Below are 17,398 nucleotides of genomic sequence, written 5' to 3'. Positions count from 1 at the left end.
CATGCACACTGCAGATGAAGAACTCACTTGGGCAGTCTTAAGAGGCACTTTATTGCATAGGATTTGGGGACTGTGGCTCTCTACCCTTCCACCGCACTGCACAGAGCTCAGAGGGGAAGAGGCATGGGATGGGAGGAGTGGGAGAGAGCACAGGCAGGCACTTTCTGTGAGGGCAGAGGGGTTCTGGGAAGGGGATGAGAAGCAGTAGGGGTCAGGTGGATACCGGCCTGCCCCTCCCAGTACCGAGAAGCCAGCCCCGGTGGCAGTGACTTGAGTGTGTTGGGCAGCGCCAGCCAGAGCAGTGGGCAGCCCTCACATGTTTGCGGGGCTGTAGCACAGCAGGTGTAGCTGCAGGTTCTGGTCCCAGTGGCGCAGCAGCAGGAAGAGACCCCGGGCTGCAGCTTTGAGGGCAGCTAGGTCAAGGCCATCAGGTAGGTGCTGGGCCCGTAGCCAACAGTCAGCTTTAGCTGCTGCCAGTTCCCACTCGCCGAAGGCAGCAGCACAGCGGTGCTCCAGCCAGGCGAGCGCCACGGCGGTGGCCCAGGTCCGGCCCCGCAGGTCCGCACCTCCGGGCCCTTCTGCGCCCTCTGAGGCCTCAGTGTCTGAACCCCGTCCGCTGTCCACCTGGCCTGGACCCTCAGAGCCTGAGCTGGGGGACGGGCTGCAGGAGGCCGTGGCACTGTCACCCTGGCCAACACCAGGCCCCAGAAGTGCCCAGGGAGAGGAGGCCGAGGTGGGGCTGAGGCTGGCGCGGTGCGCAGCAAAGGGCGAAGCGCGGCACAGGCGCTCCCGAGGGATGTGTACTGCTGCACAGAAGGGTGCGTCTAGGCGGAAGGAGCCGGGTGCCTCCTGCAGCCGCACCTGAGGAGAGAGGAGGTGGGGGGAGAAGTGAGCTGAGACAGTGCCCTGGCCCTGGCAGCACCACCCTCCACCTCCCGAGTCCTCACCAAGGGCAAGTAGTCGTGGTCGCTGCCTTTACTGTTGCTGTCGCCAGCCTGGCCCCGGTTGGTGCTGCAGAGTCTGTGGCTGTCAGAGCCTCTGGCCCTCCCACCGCCCAGGCTGAGCCTAGAGGGAGGCTGGGGGGGCAGGCGATGAGGACTTCTGGTGACTGACTTGGAGTTGCCATTTTGGTCTGGGTTCCAGCCACCTACCACAGAGCCTCCCTGAAGTCCTGCAATGGAGCCGGTCAGTGCCAGTGGTAGTCCCTAAGCCTCGTAGCTCCCTGCCCTTGCCCCAACTTTGAGTGTTACCTTTAGCGTGGACAGCTGTAGGCAGAGGAGTTGCATCTAGTTGGCCTTGAGAGGCAGAAGTGCTTGGGGGCTCAGCTAGCTCTGTAAGGGCACAGGAGATGGGGGTAAACCAGGAGGGGGGCCAGCGAAGTGAGGGCCAGCACCTGAGAGGTCACCCAGGAGGGACTCTACCTGAGCTCCGCACCTGCAGGGCTGAGGGTAGGACCTCCCTGGTGGTAGCATCCACAGCTACGGGGCAGGTGAAGCAGGAAGGGGCAGAGCTGACCTTGCTCGTCTGAAGGGCTCGGAGCCAGGACCTCCGGGCATGGCCTGTGAAAGCAAGGAGCTGGATGCCGAACGGGAGCAGCTGCACTTCCCCCAGCCCCCTCCTACAGGGGGCTTTAGAGAAAAATCTCAGTGTTTCCCCATTGCTTCTCCCTCTGTCCACTTTTGAACAGAGTAGAGTTCCTTCTTGGGGCCAGGTCAGACTCCCCAACTTTGGCAAGTGGTTAGGCTGAACCCTCAGCTCCTAGCAGGACTGGACCCTCCGGCCACCCAGAAATTGAACATTCTGTACAGCACCCAAAGGAAGCACTGACTGTGGTGCCTTTCCTGTCCACTCGTTCAGCGCTGCCCAATAGAACTTCCTGCAGTGAAGGTAGTATTCTAGATCTGCGTGATCCAGTATGGCAGCCACTAGTCACATGAGAGTGTTAAGCACTTGAAGTGTGGCTAGTGCAACTGAAGAACTGAAATTTTAACTATTTGATGTTAATATTCTTCCTGAATGGCAGATTTGTTTTTATTTTATGGGCACTGTGAGTCATTAACAAGATCACATTTCGCTCTGTGCTGGCTGCTAGGAAGCTTGCCAATTTGGGGACCCATGCTCACAAGGGCACAGAACGTCATCGAGTGCATCTTTAATATAATCTGATTCTCCACTTTCTTTTATTATTCCATTACCCTGTTTATTATTATTATTTTTGAGGTGAGTGGGCCACCTCAAATTGTGAACAAGATGAGGTATATAGTGACCAGACACATAGACCTATACCTCTGTCACTCACTGCCCCATACAGGCTCCTTGGGTCCTGCCCAGGCCCACCAGCAACTCACCTTGGTCAGCCATGGCCTCAGCCCCTCCACGGAGAGCCAGCTGCTCATTGTCCCGGACCACGGAGGCTGCTGTCAGCCGATGGAGTGCTTGGTCCCAAGCACTTTCTCTTTGAGGGGGTGACGGAGGCAGTGAGCCATCATTAGGTCCCCATAGTGTCTCTAGCCCAACACCCACCTCCCAGCACATAGGCTGCTCCCCACACAGGGCTCGGATCACCACGTGGCAGCGTGGAGCCTGAGGAGGCAGTTCCACTGCTGGAGAGGCTGATTCCCCGTTGTGGGGCATAGCTGTGAATAAGAAGGGGGGTTCCATCAGCATGTCCCAGTCCATGGGGGCCGGGGAGAGCAGATTTCCTGGAGAGAGACAGCAATGAAGGCAGGGGAGGGGTGGTACCCTCTGCCCTACTTCTCAGGACCTCCTTGGTGTCAGAACCCAGCTCCCCATCCAACCCTTACCTGAGTCATCCAGGCCCTGTCCCAGCTGCTGCCCTGACTCAGGGCCTGGCCCATCTGGTGCTATGCCCAGAGAGGGGTGCCGGGGACGGCCAGGGACTGGGTTCACCTGGCCTGGGGGAGATGAGAGGCTCCGGCCAGCCAGAGCTGCTCTGCGTCGACGACCCAGCACCTCAGCACTCAAGGCCCCAGGCTGCACATAAGAAGTGTGGTCCACTGGTCAAGGAATGCAGAGCTCCTGGCCATCACACATGCATGGCCACGTACCCCTTTGTCTGAAACTGTGGATGGCTGCTCGCCACCCTTAGGAGCAAGGCCAAACTCAAGGCCTCCGGCCCCCTTCCCGGTGCCATCTCACTCCATGCCTGATTTCTCACTTGAGGTTGTTGTTTGTCTCTGTTTTTGTTCATGTCTTCTTCCTCTTTGCCTGGCTAACTTCTACTTATTCTTCCAGATGTGACTCTTGCTTTCCTGACTCCCTCAAACAGTGTTAGCCATCTTGATTCTGACTCTCCCCATAATACTATGTCCCTGTGTTCACCACTGTATGTCACATGGTATCATTGTAGATTTACCCATGTATCTCTTCAGCTGGACTTAATAGTAACCACGGCACAATTTATGGCATATAGCAGATGGTCAATGAACGTTTGCTGGGTACATAGAATGGAGGTGGACTGACTCTCACCTTGACTGGAGCCATTGGGGGTAGAGGCAGGGGGCAGGAGTGGGAGCCTGCAGGTTCTCCCCAGGCCAGGCTGCGGCAGCCCTGCTGAGAAGGGGGATGCAGGGGAGCAGTGCCCTCAGGGGAGCCAGGGCCCTGGGAGCCAGGGGACTCGCTGCTGCCTGTGGAGCCTGGACCTGGCTCTGGGCTGGCAGAGCAGTGAGTGAGCACATACTGCTCCCGGATGTACGATGACTGGAAGATGCGGCGCCATATGGCTGTGTCAGAGGAGGGATTGGGTCCAGGGTCTGTGACTGGGTCTGTCAAAGCATCAGTACCTGCTGGGAGGCAAGAGAATGGATCCCAGCCGTGGCCCCTCCCATGGCCCACTCCTCCTCCAACACAGCCACACACTACACCCAGGTACTCACTCTGCTCTGAGTCCCCAGCAGCCCACGGGCTGGACAGCTCTGCTGACACAGTGCCCGTTCCCAACGGCTCCGAGGTGCCAGTGGGCTCAGTGCCAGGACTGGTGGCAGATGGTGCCTCCTCTGGGGATGGGAACACGGAGCCTCCCAAGCTCTGCCAGCCAGGTTCTTGGCCCTAGAGAGGGATAATCATTAGAGAAAAAAACCGACTGTAGTTATATGCTACCTCTTTCCAAACAGGATTTAAGATGTCTCACCACAAAAGGCAATAAAGTTAATAAACCAGAAATGAAAGCCTAGTACTAAGGAAGGAAAAGCATACATGCTAACCATAAGGTTAATAGAGCTGCTGTGGCTGAGCTTCAGGCTTGGCCCTGAGCTTCCTGGCAGGCAGGCAAAAGGGCAAACACTCCATTATATAGCATCTTTAGTTCTTTTAGAGAAAGAAAGCTTTTCATAATAAAAATAACTATCATTTCAGGGGGCCTGGCTGGCTCAGTCAGTAGAGCATGTGACTCTTGATCTCAGGGCTGTGAGTTCAAGCCCCACGTTGGGCGTGGAGCCTACTTTAGAGAACCAGCAACAACAATCATTTCTTGAACTCCTGCTATGTGTCAAGTATCCTACCAAGAGTGCACGTTGTGACCTCTAATTACAACAACTCTGTGACAAAAATCAGTATGACGAAATGGGCTCAGAGAGGTTAAGTGACTTGCCCAAAATCAAATGGTTAGAACACACTAGAGGTGGGATCTGAGATTTCATCTAGACTATGCTCTGTTTCTGAATGTTACAGGAAATAATCCAGGTGGTTCTTTCCTTAGGGCACTGTGTGAAGAACCTAGAAAGTTTCAACAAAACCTTCACGGCAAATTCTAGAGCTGCTTTCCGTGGCTGTGTGCTTTAGTGACCTTTGGTAAAAGCCAAGGGCAACACTTTATGGGACAACTCAGTGGAAGACCTCATGAAGGGGGCAGACTACAGCCGCTTTGGGGTGCCCGGTGTGATCTCTGGGGAAGCCGAGAGTGCAGTGGAAGAGCTTGGCAGGGAGAGGCACCGGGAGTGGAAGAAGAGTTTTGAAGAGATGCAGGGACTTTAGACATCCCAGGCCTACCACCCACACCCCAGCCCAGGCCTACCCCTGGGGCACGGGACCGGAAACCATCCACCCTGAAGAGTGAGCAGTAGCCGAGCAGCTGGTCCCCAGGGTAGAGTGCTGGGATCTCCCGGGGGGTCAGCAGTGCCTCCACCGCATCAGGCACAAACCAGTCCACAGAGATGTCACTCAAAGCAGGCTCCAGTGCCTTCCGGAGAGCCTGCACCAGCTGTAAGGAGTGGCCAGAAGGAAGACATGGGAGAGAGAGCTCACAGAGCAGGAGGCCCACAGAGCAGGAAGGCTACCCTTCCACTGATGCCATCTGCCCAGCCCTTAGGCTGAGGGGAGCAGGGTCAGGCTGGGGTCAAGGGAAGGATTGGGGGTAGGAACAAGCAAGGGTTTGGTCTGTCTCCTGGCCTGAGCCATGCCCTGTGGATGAGGCAAGATTCGTTGAGGATATGGCTCAGTACCAGGACAAAACAGAATGAGATTCGGGGGGTGGTCAGAGGTCACGTCCCCCACACCTTTGGCCTCCTGCAGCATGCTATAGCGTCACCAGCAGCTCCTCCCCTGATTGGCGTCTCAAAGGAGGGGAGGAACTGGAATGGGGGAGGAGAAGTCCTGATCGAGGGTGCCAGGAGACCCCATGAGTTGACTGGGTTCTGTTTCAGGCTCAGTGTAACTTGGGAGAAGGACTTCTAGGAGTAGGGAACAGGGCTCAGGCTCAAGCTCACCATGGGCTGCAGCCTCTCCCCAGGCCTTGGGAAGTAGGCCTGGCCCCTGCTGAGGGCAGACAGCCCCTGGAGCAGCTGGTGGCAGGCAGGCCCCAGCCCAAAGGAGAAGCACCTGATGAGGGAAGGGAAGCAGCTGTGACCTTCAGGAGCCCCTTGGGAGTGGGGGTCAATCTTAGGCATCTAGTTCAGCCCACCCCATACCTGGCTGCCCCCCTGTGCCACCTCATGAGCTCCAGGGTTTGATGGGTAGCAGCGGCCACGGGCGAGGCAGCAGTCAGGAGGAAGAGCTGCCGAGGGCGGGCCTTGTGCTGGGGCTGCCCCATGGCCCAGTTCAGTGCAGCCAGCACATCTGGGGGACCACTCTCAGCCTGCAGGGTCTCAATGTTCTCACAGATCAGCTGCACAGTGTCCTGGAAAGAAAAGGCATGCGTTGGGCCGCGCCAGGCTGATATACTCTCACTGGGCCCCAATCCCTGGACCGTACTCACATCACTGCAAGGCCGGCTCTCTGGGAAGAGGGGCCGCACCGACGTGCCAAACATGGCCAGGTTGATGAGCGTTTGTGGTGGCAGTGACTTCACAGCCAAAACAATGGCATCCTGGGGAGGGCCAGGGAGGACAGCATGAAACAGGTCCTGTGGGCAGTGGTAGGGATTCCAGATTGCCTGCCTTTTCCATGCTGTGTGAAAATGAGGGGCTAGAAGTGGTGGTGTGGGAGAGGCCCTGCATGTCTGAGATTGACTATGAGGGAGATCTGGAGTATGAGGGAGACTGAGTGTGTGAGAGACCCTGGTGGGGTATGGGAACCCTTGGTTTTGGGATTAGGTAACTTCATGTGCGAGAGAGGCTTTTGGAATCTGGGAGAGACACATGTATGTACAAGTAAGAGAGGGATGTGTGTGTGTGTGTGTGTGTGTGTGTGTGTGTGTGTGAGTGCACGCACGCGTGTATCTGTCTGTGAGAGGCTGCCCCCAGCCCACCTCACACCCACTGCCCCACCCAGCCCCCAGGCCCCGCCCACACCCTGCCCCACAGGCCTTGTGCGCTATGCTGCTGCCATCCAGCAGGAAGAGAAGCTCCCGTGTGGCTGTGCCCAGGTTTCCAGGCTTAGAGCTCAGGTCCGGGCAGAAGCTCAGCACCAGCACGGGGTTTAACAGGATGTCCTTGTGGAAGCGTCGTTGCAGGAACCACACCTGATCATCGGAGCCCCAAGTCATCCTGTGCCCTAGTGCAAACTCTTGCCTGGGCTTGCAGCAGGACCGAGCCCTCGGGCCTTTTTCTATCTAATACACTCAGAGGGAACACCTTTTTATAGTCATTCGAATAAAGGCGAAGGCAGAGGCAGGTGGCTGTCCTCTGCCTATCAGTCCTAGCTTCCATCCTTTGAGACACACCCCAGGGAGACTTGCGTGGGCCCTCCTAGGACAATACTCATCAGCCCTCTGGGATGCTGCCCTCTTAGCAGCTACTAAGAGGTCCTGCTAAAAGCACCCCCCCCCCACGCACAACTGCCCAACTGTTCCTCCTGCACAAATGCAGCCAGTAGTGAGAGGTCAGTGGCCAGGCCGGGATCCCATGCAGCCATACCTGCCGGTCCCCATCACTGTCCCTTCGCTGTAGCCTCTGGAAGTCCCGGCGGGCCCTCACCTGGGCCTCATATTCTGCTGAGCTCAGGCTGCCGGCCTCTAGCATCAGGTGTGGCTGGTGGGGCTCTAAGGAAAAAGGGATATAGTTGTCAGGAAAGTCCCTGTCTCTGGACCTCAATTGCTCGGTCCCACTGTCCCAGGAGGACCCTGCAAGTCCAGCACGTCCCTCACAGATGGCTCAATCCACCTGGCTTGGGAGCCAGAAATCTATACTTGAAAAATGGTATCCAAGTGGTCCTGAAGTAGGTCAGAGCTGGCCCACTGTGTGTCCCAGTCTCTCACCACTGGGGTGCAGCAGGATCTCCAATGACCGGTCACAGTGGTGGCCCTCTGCTAATGTGACACAGATGGTGGCTGCGGAGCTGGCATGAGGTGGGGCATCTGCCCGCAGAGCATGAGAAGGGCTCTCCAGGCCTGAGGGAGGGAGAGGCAGGGAGAGATGATCACCCCACCCCAAGCCAGTACTAATGCACAAACATCACCTTCCCAGACAACAGTGGTATGGGCAAGGATCATGACTGATTCAGCTCAGCTCTTAGCGCCTAATCTAGAGGGCTGCATGGACAAGGGGAGGGATTTTGCCTGCTTTCATGAGCTGAGAGGTAGGTTCCCAGCTCTGTTTCTGGCTGATCAGTTATACAGCAGCCAGCTGATTTAGCATCCTCCCCCACCTCTTACACAAGAAAACTCCACTTCATCACTTGGACTGGTCTCAATTTAATCCCTTTCTTCCCACTGGTGAGTGGAGTGGGGTATAAATAAATGACACTGACGAACCTGGGGGGGGGGTGTTGTGTAGAAGTGTCCAGGGGATGCTCCTACCAAAACTGGAGGTTCCTAAGACTTAGGTCCTTGTTTTCTTTTTTTCCTGTGTTCCTCCCAGTCCTGAGCCCTGAATTATTATTTCCTAGTCAGCTATGCTAGGAGGGGCACCCACCTGCTAGCAGGCATGGCCCAGTGACCAGCATCTCGAAGGAGAAGGTGTACGGGGCAGGGCAGCGGGCAGGGCCTGAGAACACATCCGGAGGGGCCGCTGGCTCCTCCCAGGCCAGCCCTTCCTCCTGAGGGCTGCCCACCCCGAAGCAGCTGGTAGGGCTGGAAGGGAGCGCGAGGAGGGTCACGGGCCCACCACCAAGGCCCCTAGCCCCTCTGGATGAATGGCCCAGCCCTTCCCCACCCTGTCCATCCCCCAGGGCACCCTACCAAAGCCCCCTCACCCGCACTAGACCCAGAGAAGCCGAGGGAGGGACGAAGAGAATCACCATAGGCCCAACCTGTCGTCACAGAGCCCCGGAGGCCTGGGGGGCCCCGGTGGGCCTGGTGAGGCCAGTGGGGTGAGCACAGAGGGCAGAGCCACGTGCAGCACCCCATCAGGCCTTGAGGGCAACTCCCGGCTGCTGCGCAGGGTCACTGTCATGGTGCCGGCCGCGTTGATGAGGCCTGTGGGCAGCACCAGTGTGGACCGGGCCTGGGCCAGATCCAACACAAGATGACCTATGATGAGTGAGAAAAGGGGTCAGAAGGGGCTGGAAGCGGAAGAGATGGGGGAAATAGGAAATGGGAGCAGTCACTGAGTCAGGGGAGCCTAGGCAAGGGGGACTTCACAAAGTTAGAAGGACACGGGGCTAATGTGTTGGTGATGCAGAATGGAGGCATGAGCCAAATGATGGTCAAAGCAGAGGTAGGATGATAGCAGAAGGATCTGGCTGTCATCAGGAAAAGGAGTAGTGACATCACTGCTATTAGAGAGCTGAAGAGAAGGGACATGTCCACACCACCCCCAAAATCCTAGGGGATCCATACCCTCTGCCCTTATTCCCCTGCCTGTCTCTGCCCATTCAACCCTTGGGTATCATCTTCCTCAGGACCCTCCCTGTGGACTGACATGTCCCATAGCCTGGGACCCAGTCTGCTCACAAATCCCTTGCTCATGAACAGTCAGGGGCTCCCCACTGCCCACGAGGAGTGGCTTCAGAATTTTCTACCCAAGAGGCGTTCAGAAAACCCAAGAGGTTTTCTACCAAGAGGCTGTAATCTGCTTGGAAGCTGGCTAGAGGACTTAAAGCTGTACTGGTATGCAAAGCACACCATTTTACATCGCCCCTAGGTTCATTTGGGGACTGGTGGAATCATGGGGGTCACTGTTACTAAAGGAAAAATGGCCACGTGTATGCAGTGGCAGTCAAGGCCTCACATGGTCTGGGGCTCCAGGCTACCTTTATAGCCCTCCTTGGCTTCATCTCCCCACAATAATCATTTACACATTCTTTAGAGAAATGCCTGCAGAATAAACGAAGGGAAGAAAAAGATGGAAGGAAAGAAGACAGGGAGATAAGAAGGAAAAAAGGGGCTTCTATCCCAACTAGCTAAGGCTTGGGGACAGCCTGATACAATGGAGAGAGCACAGGATCAGGTCTTGAGTGTGACTTCTAATTCTGCCCTTGGGTAACTCTTCTGTTTTAAGGAGCTTCCGTTTTCTCATCCATGAAATGGGGGTCATAATTGTGTCTCAGAGACTGTGGTGAGAAATAAATGAGATAATGTATGCATAGCATCTGACACATAAGAGGCTGTTATATTATTTTCACACCTATAAAAGGAGGATAGAGAACAATAGTTGCATTACATACCTCTCTGGATTCAAATGAGGTGATACCAGTGACTGGACTTTGTGAACTGTAAATTGCTATAAACACGAGGTGTTTTATTTAATTTACCATCACTGTGTACAGTTTACTTCCAAACCTTTGCTTATACCATCGCCCCTACTGGAGTGCCTTTTCCCTCCTCTCCACTTCACCAATCATACTCTTCCTTTTGGTCACATGCTGGCTCCATTTCCTTCTGGAACATTCCTGGGGCCTCAGCCCAGAGCTCACTCTGGCCTCTCACTGTCTGCTGGACCTACACCAACTCTCAACACCACTGGATTCTGTCTTTCTTACGGGGATGGCAAATCCCATGTGCAGGAATCAAATGAATGTCCAAATAAATAAATGAAAGGATGAAGTGCAAACCACAAAACCTAGCACAGGGATGGGCTTCCACTCCTTCACCCAGCCATCATTGAGCCTCCTTATGCCACATTCTGTGCGAGATGCTGGGGCTTAGAGATGTCCAAAGAAAGCCCAGTCCCAGGCTCGGGAGCTAATGCTCCAGCTCGGGAGACAGACGTGTGGACCGCCTGCTGCGTCTGTCTCCCAGGCCGCGAACCTCGCGTCAGGCCTGGGTCACATTGCCCCTGCACCTGGTGCAAGTAAGGTGCCTAGTCCACGACTGTTGAATAAAGCCATGAATCAATGAATGAAAAAATCAGCGGCTGGAGGGGGAGCGGGGAGGGACGGGACGCAGAGCGGGTGCAGGAATCAGAGCGGGGCTGACTTTCGGGGCGAGGCGACGGCGCCCTGCACTCACCCTGCGCGCAGCGGCGGGGCGTGGAGGCCCCCAACCCAGGGCCCAGCGCGCGGCAGCAAGCGGCCTGTGAGCGTCGCCTGCTCTGCAGCTGGAACGAGACGCGCCGTCCCGCCGCCTCCGCCTCGAAGCCCGAGACCACTTCGGCCTCCGCCAACGGGTACACAAACACGCCTGCGGCGGGGGCAGGGGGCACAGGTGACGTCGGACCTGGCCCGGCCCCCTGTCCCCGCCACCCCGAGCCCCGCCCAGGCCTCACCGTCCACCGGCTGCGGCTGCGGGTTGTGGTAGGTGAGCCGGGCCCGCAGGCTGAGACAGGGGCCGTTGGCGCAGGCCCGGACCCAGGAGTCAGTCAGGGGCAGCGGCGTCCAGCTGGAGGGGCAGTACAAGCCGGGCATGGCGCCCCTGGGGGAGGGGGCTCGATGAAGGGGTCCGCAGGGTGGGGTCACGGGCGCCAGACCCCGCCCTCCTGAAAGCCGCCGGGAAAATCGAACTCAGGCGCTGGGACGCCGGGCAGCGAGGAGCGCGGCGGGGCTGAGTCGGGGGCTCCCGCCCGGCGGACAGGTGGCGAGGGGAGGGAAGAGGGGGATCGCTTGATGGGCATCCTCGCGGGTTACCTGGGAAGCCGGGGCGGAGCGCGGCTCCGGGCTGCTCCGGGAGCCGGGGAGCGGAGGGTTAATGATTAACTGGCGCTCCAAGCGCCCAGCACTCCCGCCGCCGACTCCTCCGGGGACGGAGGGTAGGAATGGGGGAGGGGGTCACAGCTGTTCCACCACCCGCTCCCAGGCCTCGCCGCCGCCCCCGTACCTGCCGGCCCCCCGGGGCTCCCCGCGGCTGCCAGCTGTCGGAAGTGGCGCGGGTGGCGAGACAGAAGCAGCTCTGGGTGAGGAGCAAGGGTTTAAAGGGCCAGCATCCTCCTGGGTGTCCCCAGCCCAGCGAGGGACAGCAGGGGCGGGGTGGGAGGGGGAGCAGAAGGACCGTAGTCTTTCCCTCTCCAGCGCCTCACCTGACTGGAGCGCTGAGAGGGGCTGCAGGCCGGAGTGGAGGGGGTTGGGTGGGAAGAACGAGACAGGGAAGCGACAGGAGGGGGTCTTTAGGATGCAAGACCGGGAGAGGTGTCCGGGCAGGGGGATTGCTCGGAATCCGTCTAGGGCACCCACCTCTCCCCACCCTGGCAGAACTGATCCTAGAGTGGGCGGCCCCACAGCCGAGCTGTCGGGATGCGGCAGGCAGGGTCTAGGGGTCGTCCCCCTCCCAGCGGGCAGCCCCAGCCTCACGGTCGCGTCCTCTGCGGAGTTCTGGGCGCCACAACTGGACCACGGTGGGTAGGTCCGCCTCCGCGCTTCGGGCCGCAAGCAGTCCAGGCACCCTGCGCGGCACCCGCTCCAGACTCCCGCTGCGGCCGATCTGAGTCCGCGCAGGGGCGTCGGCTCTGCGGGTGCTGGTCCCGCCCCCGCTCGGGAAGGCCGCCCCTTCAGCCCGCCCCGGCCCCGCCTGCCGCTGCGGCGGGGCTGCTGCTGGCCCCTCCGCCCCCGCTTCGGGCGCGGTGCCGCCTCCGCGCAAACCCCGGCCGCTCCAGCTAGACCCGGCACCGCAGTGCGGGGACCGCGTCCCCGCCGCCGCACAGGCCCCGGTAGATGAGGGACTCAGGCCTACAAGGCCCCACCCTTTCTGTCCTTCAGGAAGTGAAACGTTCTGCAAGTGCAGCAGAGGGCTCCGTCTGCACCCCCCCCCCCAGCACTGCAGCGACCCCAGCTCTTCCAGTATCACCCCACTTCCCGCCCTGGCTAGGCTTTTCGTCAGTGCAGTGACCGTCTCTCATCACTGCAGCGAACCCAGTGCTTCATCACCGCAGGACCCCTCCCCCCGCCCCCCAAAGCCAGCCCATTTTCTTTGCAAAGTGCTCTTTCATCGGTGCAGAAATCTGCCCCCATCCCTGCAGCTATCTTCTGCTTGCCTGATCACTTCAGTGACCACTCACTCCAAGTAGGGGTCCCCCAACACTGCAGCGAGTTCCGCCCACCCCCAAGCAGCCAACATTCCCATCGCTGCAGTACTATCTTTCACACCTTTCCTGCGGATGCGGAGAGTAGGCAACATCAGCCCCTCAGGCTTATAACTTCCTACTACCTTCAGCTGCCCACAGTCTTGGAAATGAGGCCTTCCAGCCTGTAGCGGCTTCCCTTGGCTTGAGACTGCCCCATCGTAACAGTGACTCCCCTCACCCCACCCCCATCACTGCAGCACCTGCAGGAGAAAATATCCCTGAGTATAAACAGGTCCCTTGTTATTGGCAGAACTTTCATGCGGCTTGACAGTGTTATGGTGCAAAAGATTAGGGAAGTCTGTAAAACCTCCCCCAGGATTCCTGAGGGAGAGTCTGGGAGCTCTGGGGACGTAACCATGTTCGGGAGTCACCCATGCAAGCTTTCTTGCAGAGGTCACACTCAGACTCTGCAAAAAGAGCTTTGAGGAGAACTGGGGGTGGTGAGGGGGCGGTGACGGGGTGGGTAGCAGCCAGTGGAAGTGGGCTTTCAAGCCAGACTTAGGGTTCTTGCCCCTCCCCATTTACTCCATCCTTCTATTCCTGTCACTATCATCATACTGACCCCACCCAGGAGGATCCCTTGCCTCCTTGAGCACTTGAGCCCTCAACCCCAACCCTTTCTCTTGCTCAAACCACTTAGTGTGGTAGAGATAGCTTGGCCTTTTCCCCGGGAACTTCAAGGGTGAAAATTCACAAGGACAATACAGGAAGCATAGACAAAATTGCAATGAAAGATCCAGCTTACAGGGAGCTCCAGCTGAGTCCCAAACTTGTTGCTTCCACACCATCTGAACTATAGTTCCATTGATTCCTCCCTTCCCTTCCCTGCTGAACCTGCCCCCTGACTCATTCTGAGTTAGGATCCCTCTTACAGGCTTAGGAGAGAAACAGTGGATGGTGAGTGGGCTGATTTTCCCTCCAGGGGACCCAGGTCTCCAGCCAGGACCAGCCTGGCCCTGAGGTCTCCATGGAAATCCAGGCAGTGGCCACCTCCCCATTGGTGTTTTTGTGCAAATGGACCAAGAACTACATGAGATCTGCAGGCCAAACATGAAGCTGCAGAGAGTAGTCATTAGGGAGACTTAAATATACAAAAAAGGAAAAAGAGGTCCTTGTTTTAGGTTCTGAGGAGGTCTTAGATGTAAGACAGTCTCCCAGGAAGTGGTCCCTGTCAAAGATTAGACAACACATTGGTGGAAGCCAAGCTTTGCTGAGAAGCTGGACCAGCCCTGAGATCCTGCTGGAAAGCTGTCTTAGTTGAGGCAAGCTCATCAAGAAGGCAAGAGGGGTAAAGCATCCTGCAGGATAGGGCAGGACATTGAAGGCTGCCGGGAATCCCTGAGGAGGCGGATCTGTAGGGGTAGTAAGAGGGTCTCTGAGGCCCAGCTGGGAGGTGCTTTGGTAGTGGGGCTGCAGTATGACAGGCAGATGAGGACAGGAAAGGACAGCACATTCCTGGAGGGCCCCAGAACCAGGTTCCAGGAGGTGGAGGAGGTCCTTGGCAGAGCTAAGGAATGGCACAGAGCTTGAGTGGTCTGCCATGTGCAAGGCATAGGGGAAGGAGTAGAGGAAAGAGAACTAAAAAGGCATAGCCTCTGCCTTGAAAGGCTCCCACTTAGTGAAAAAGGCAAATACACAGTTACCGTAGATCAAGATGAGTGCTGCGTTAGAGAGCTGTCCTGGATATTGTAAAGCTTTTGACACGAAGCTTTTAGGAGAGGCACCTAACTTGGTGGTGGTGGTGGGTGGGTTGCCATTTAAGTCAAGTCCTAAGCAGGAGTTAAGCAGTGAAGGAGAAAATATTTCAGGCGGAGGAATCAGCTCATTGAAAGGTGAAAGGGCCATGGGGTGCCTGGGTGGCTCAGTCAGTTAAGCATCCTACTTCAGCTCAGGTCATGATTTCATGGTTCCTGGGTTTGAGCCCCACATCGGTCTCTGTGCTGGCAGCTCAGAGCCTGGAACCTGCTTCGGATTCTGTGTCTCCCTCTCTCTCTGCCTCTCCCTGGCTTCTCTCTCTCTCTCTCTCTCTATCTCAAAAATGAATAAACATTAAAAAAAAAATTAAAAGGTGAAAGAGCCAGAGGGACTAAGTATAAATAGGTAAGTAATTGTTTTTTCTCTTAGTTAAGACTCATCAGTCACTTACGGTAGGCCATGCACTGCACTGAGCATGGGTTCCCTCCTTTAATGATCAAAACAGCCCAAGAGATAGGTATTATTGTTATCTTACAGATGAGAAATCCCAAGATGGGACAGGGTAAGTAACTTGCTCATCATAAGCTAGTAAAGTGGTAGAGCCAGGTTGTTGAACTCAGATGGTCTGGTCTCAGAACCCTTGTTTTTAAACTACTACGATAGACAATATGGTTTTCTTGATGTTTATTTCTTGGTTTATTTCTCTTTAATTTTACCTAAATCTCTTTTTTTTCAGTTTTTTTTTATTGACACAAAACATTGCATTTGTTTTAGGTATATAACATAATGATTAGATATATATTGCAAAATGATTACCACACTGAGTTTAGTTAACATCCATTTAGATTCCCTATATCTCTTAATTCCCTTCCTTTTGAAAATACTCATCAGTCTTGGCTGAACTAAAAGAAAAAAAAAGGGGGGAACCAGAAGAGAAAGGGTGTGTCCCACTGTCATGGCAGGAAAGCCTAGTGCCAAGCCAGTGGGCAGAAGGGGGAGCTGGTGGGACCCAGGCAGGGAATGAGATGGGAAGGGGTAGTTGAAACTAGAGCCCATGTTCTCCTCACGAGCCTGTGAGAGCCCCTGGGAGTGACTCCCTCATCCTACCACAGGGCCTGGAACACAGCAGGTGCCCAATAAGTGTTGGCTGACTCAAGAGCAGTGATGATGTGAGGAAAACCACTGGCTGTTAGTCAAATTGACCCTATTTTTTAATCTGTGTGGGGCAGGAAGCCGGGCCATTGAGGTCCCTGCTCACCTTGGCCACCACCAAGCTGGCCTGCAGGGTGCTGTTTTTCCTCTGATCTGGCCTAAGAGGGAGGATTCAAACTCACCCTTCAGCTCAGGCTAACACTGCCCAGGTTGGAGCCATCAACAACTTTACCAAGGGTGGTGGTGATAGAAGGTGAGGACAGGGTGAACCCAAAGAGAAATGGCCTTGGAAAATGACACTCAGCCAGGTCAACCTGTTGCAAAGCACAGCTCAGTTGTCTTCTGCTTGTGGGCTGCCTCCCTGCCGTTGGGGACAGTGGTCTTATTTCCCCAAGCCTCAGAAGCATCTACACTCTCAGATTCGAGCTCTGGAAGGGTTAGGTTTAGAGAAACAGAAGACTTTTGCCTCCTTTCTGTTGCAAGCTTGATTCTTCAAATTGCAGCCTCAATTTGAAGCCCAAACTAAAAGATGGCTTAGTTCACGACTTAATTCATCCATTTATTCACTCAATAAATATTTCTTGTTGCAGCCTACTATGTGCTAGAGCTGATGCTATAGCAGGAAACAAGATAGTGGTGGATCCCACCCCTCATGAAAGACATCAAACAAATTACACAATTAATCGTTAAACTTCTTACTTAGACATAACTTCAAAACTTGTACAAAAATTGCAGTAGATTTTTTTCCTGAACTGTTTGAAAATAGGTGTACACGCTGTGCTTCTTTACCCCTAAATACTCCAATGTGTCTGTAGAACAAGGACACTCTTCCATAACCACAGAATAGTTGTCAAATTCAGGAAACTCAACTTTGAAACAATGCTACTAAACTACAGCCATATCCCAATTTCATGGATTGTTGCAAAAATGTTCTTCATAGATATCCTCCACCCCTATCCAATCCAGGATCACACATTGCATTTAGTTGATCGGTCTGTTTATAGCCTTCTTTTTCAAAAATTAGTTTCCCTTTCTTATCGTTTTTTACAATACTGACTTGTTAAAAAGAGTACTAGTCAGTTGTTTTGTAGAATGTCCCTCAGTTTGGGTTTGTCTGTTGTTTTCTCGTGGTTAGATTCAGAGTATTTACTTTTTATTTATTATTTTACTTTTTATTTTTATTTTTTTAACGTTTATTTATTTTTTTTTCAACGTTTATTTATTTATTTTTTTTTTTGGAACAGAGAGAGACAGAGCATGAACGGGGGAGGGGCAGAGAGAGAGGGAGACACAGAATCGGAAACAGGCTCCAGGCTCCGAGCCATCAGCCCAGAGCCCGACGCGGGGCTCGAACTCACGGACCGCGAGATCGTGACCTGGCTGAAGTCGGACGCTTAACCGACTGCGCCACCCAGGCGCCCCACGTTTATTTATTTTTGAGACAGAGAGAGACAGAGCATGAACGGGGGAGGGGCAGAGAGAGAGGGAGACACAGAATCGGAAGCAGGCTCCAGGCTCTGAGCCATCAGCCCAGAGCCTGATGCAGGGCTCGAACTCACGGACCGCAAGATCGTGACCTGAGCTGAAGTCGGACGCTTAACCGACTGCGCCACCCAGGCGCCCCTATTATTTTACTTTAAAAAAATTTTTTTTTTCAATGTTTATTTATTTTTGGGACAGAGAGAGACAGAGCATGAACGGGGCAGGGGCAGAGAGAGAGGGAG

At 55.3% G+C, this 17,398-nt stretch overlaps 1 protein-coding gene across 5 annotated transcripts; it reads right to left on the bottom strand.

Annotated features, from left to right (window-relative positions):
* Nucleotides 1–36: 36 nt before the first annotated feature.
* VWA5B2 (von Willebrand factor A domain containing 5B2) lies at nt 37–12,179 on the bottom strand. 5 transcript variants are annotated; one of them, XM_047099695.1, is made up of 21 exons: nt 11,588–11,780; nt 11,398–11,428; nt 11,040–11,249; nt 10,784–10,954; nt 8,644–8,863; nt 8,307–8,464; nt 7,652–7,783; nt 7,311–7,435; nt 6,761–6,916; nt 6,212–6,322; nt 5,925–6,133; nt 5,724–5,835; nt 5,033–5,218; nt 3,897–4,068; nt 3,490–3,806; nt 2,805–2,994; nt 2,349–2,702; nt 1,422–1,559; nt 1,251–1,331; nt 948–1,171; nt 37–861 (listed from the first exon to the last, which is right to left on the bottom strand). In XM_047099695.1, exons 3-21 carry the CDS (start codon nt 11,176–11,178, stop codon nt 313–315), a joined length of 3,744 nt encoding a protein of 1,247 aa, XP_046955651.1. In that variant the 5' UTR covers nt 11,179–11,249; nt 11,398–11,428; nt 11,588–11,780; the 3' UTR covers nt 37–312. The 5 variants fall into 5 exon arrangements, with proteins under 5 accessions (XP_046955651.1, XP_046955649.1, XP_046955648.1 ...); XM_047099693.1 differs by having other exon boundaries at nt 2,349–2,455; nt 2,552–2,702; nt 11,040–12,179; XM_047099692.1 differs by having other exon boundaries at nt 2,349–2,636; nt 11,040–12,179.
* Nucleotides 12,180–17,398: the final 5,219 nt, after the last annotated feature.

This window comes from Lynx rufus, unplaced genomic scaffold (genome assembly GCF_022079265.1).
Source record: "Lynx rufus isolate CCGP_SWC_20201006 ecotype Redwood Valley unplaced genomic scaffold, mLynRuf1.p SCAF_5, whole genome shotgun sequence".
NCBI lineage: Eukaryota > Metazoa > Chordata > Mammalia > Carnivora > Felidae > Lynx > Lynx rufus.
This window is presented reverse-complemented; position numbering and strand designations above follow the sequence as displayed.

What these genes read in the sequence shown, in the direction of transcription:
- VWA5B2 (XM_047099695.1), bottom strand. Translation starts at nt 11,178, where the DNA reads ATGCCCGGCTTGTACTGCCCCTCCAGCTGGACGCCGCTGCCCCTGACT. An exon ending in TGCTGGGGACTCAGAGCAGA is followed by an intron (nt 3,807 to 3,896) that starts GTGAGTACCTGG and finishes CTTGCCTCCCAG; the next exon opens with CAGGTACTGATGCTTTGACA. An exon ending in ACAGGGCCTGGATGACTCAG is followed by an intron (nt 2,703 to 2,804) that starts GTAAGGGTTGGA and finishes GTCTCTCTCCAG; the next exon opens with GAAATCTGCTCTCCCCGGCC.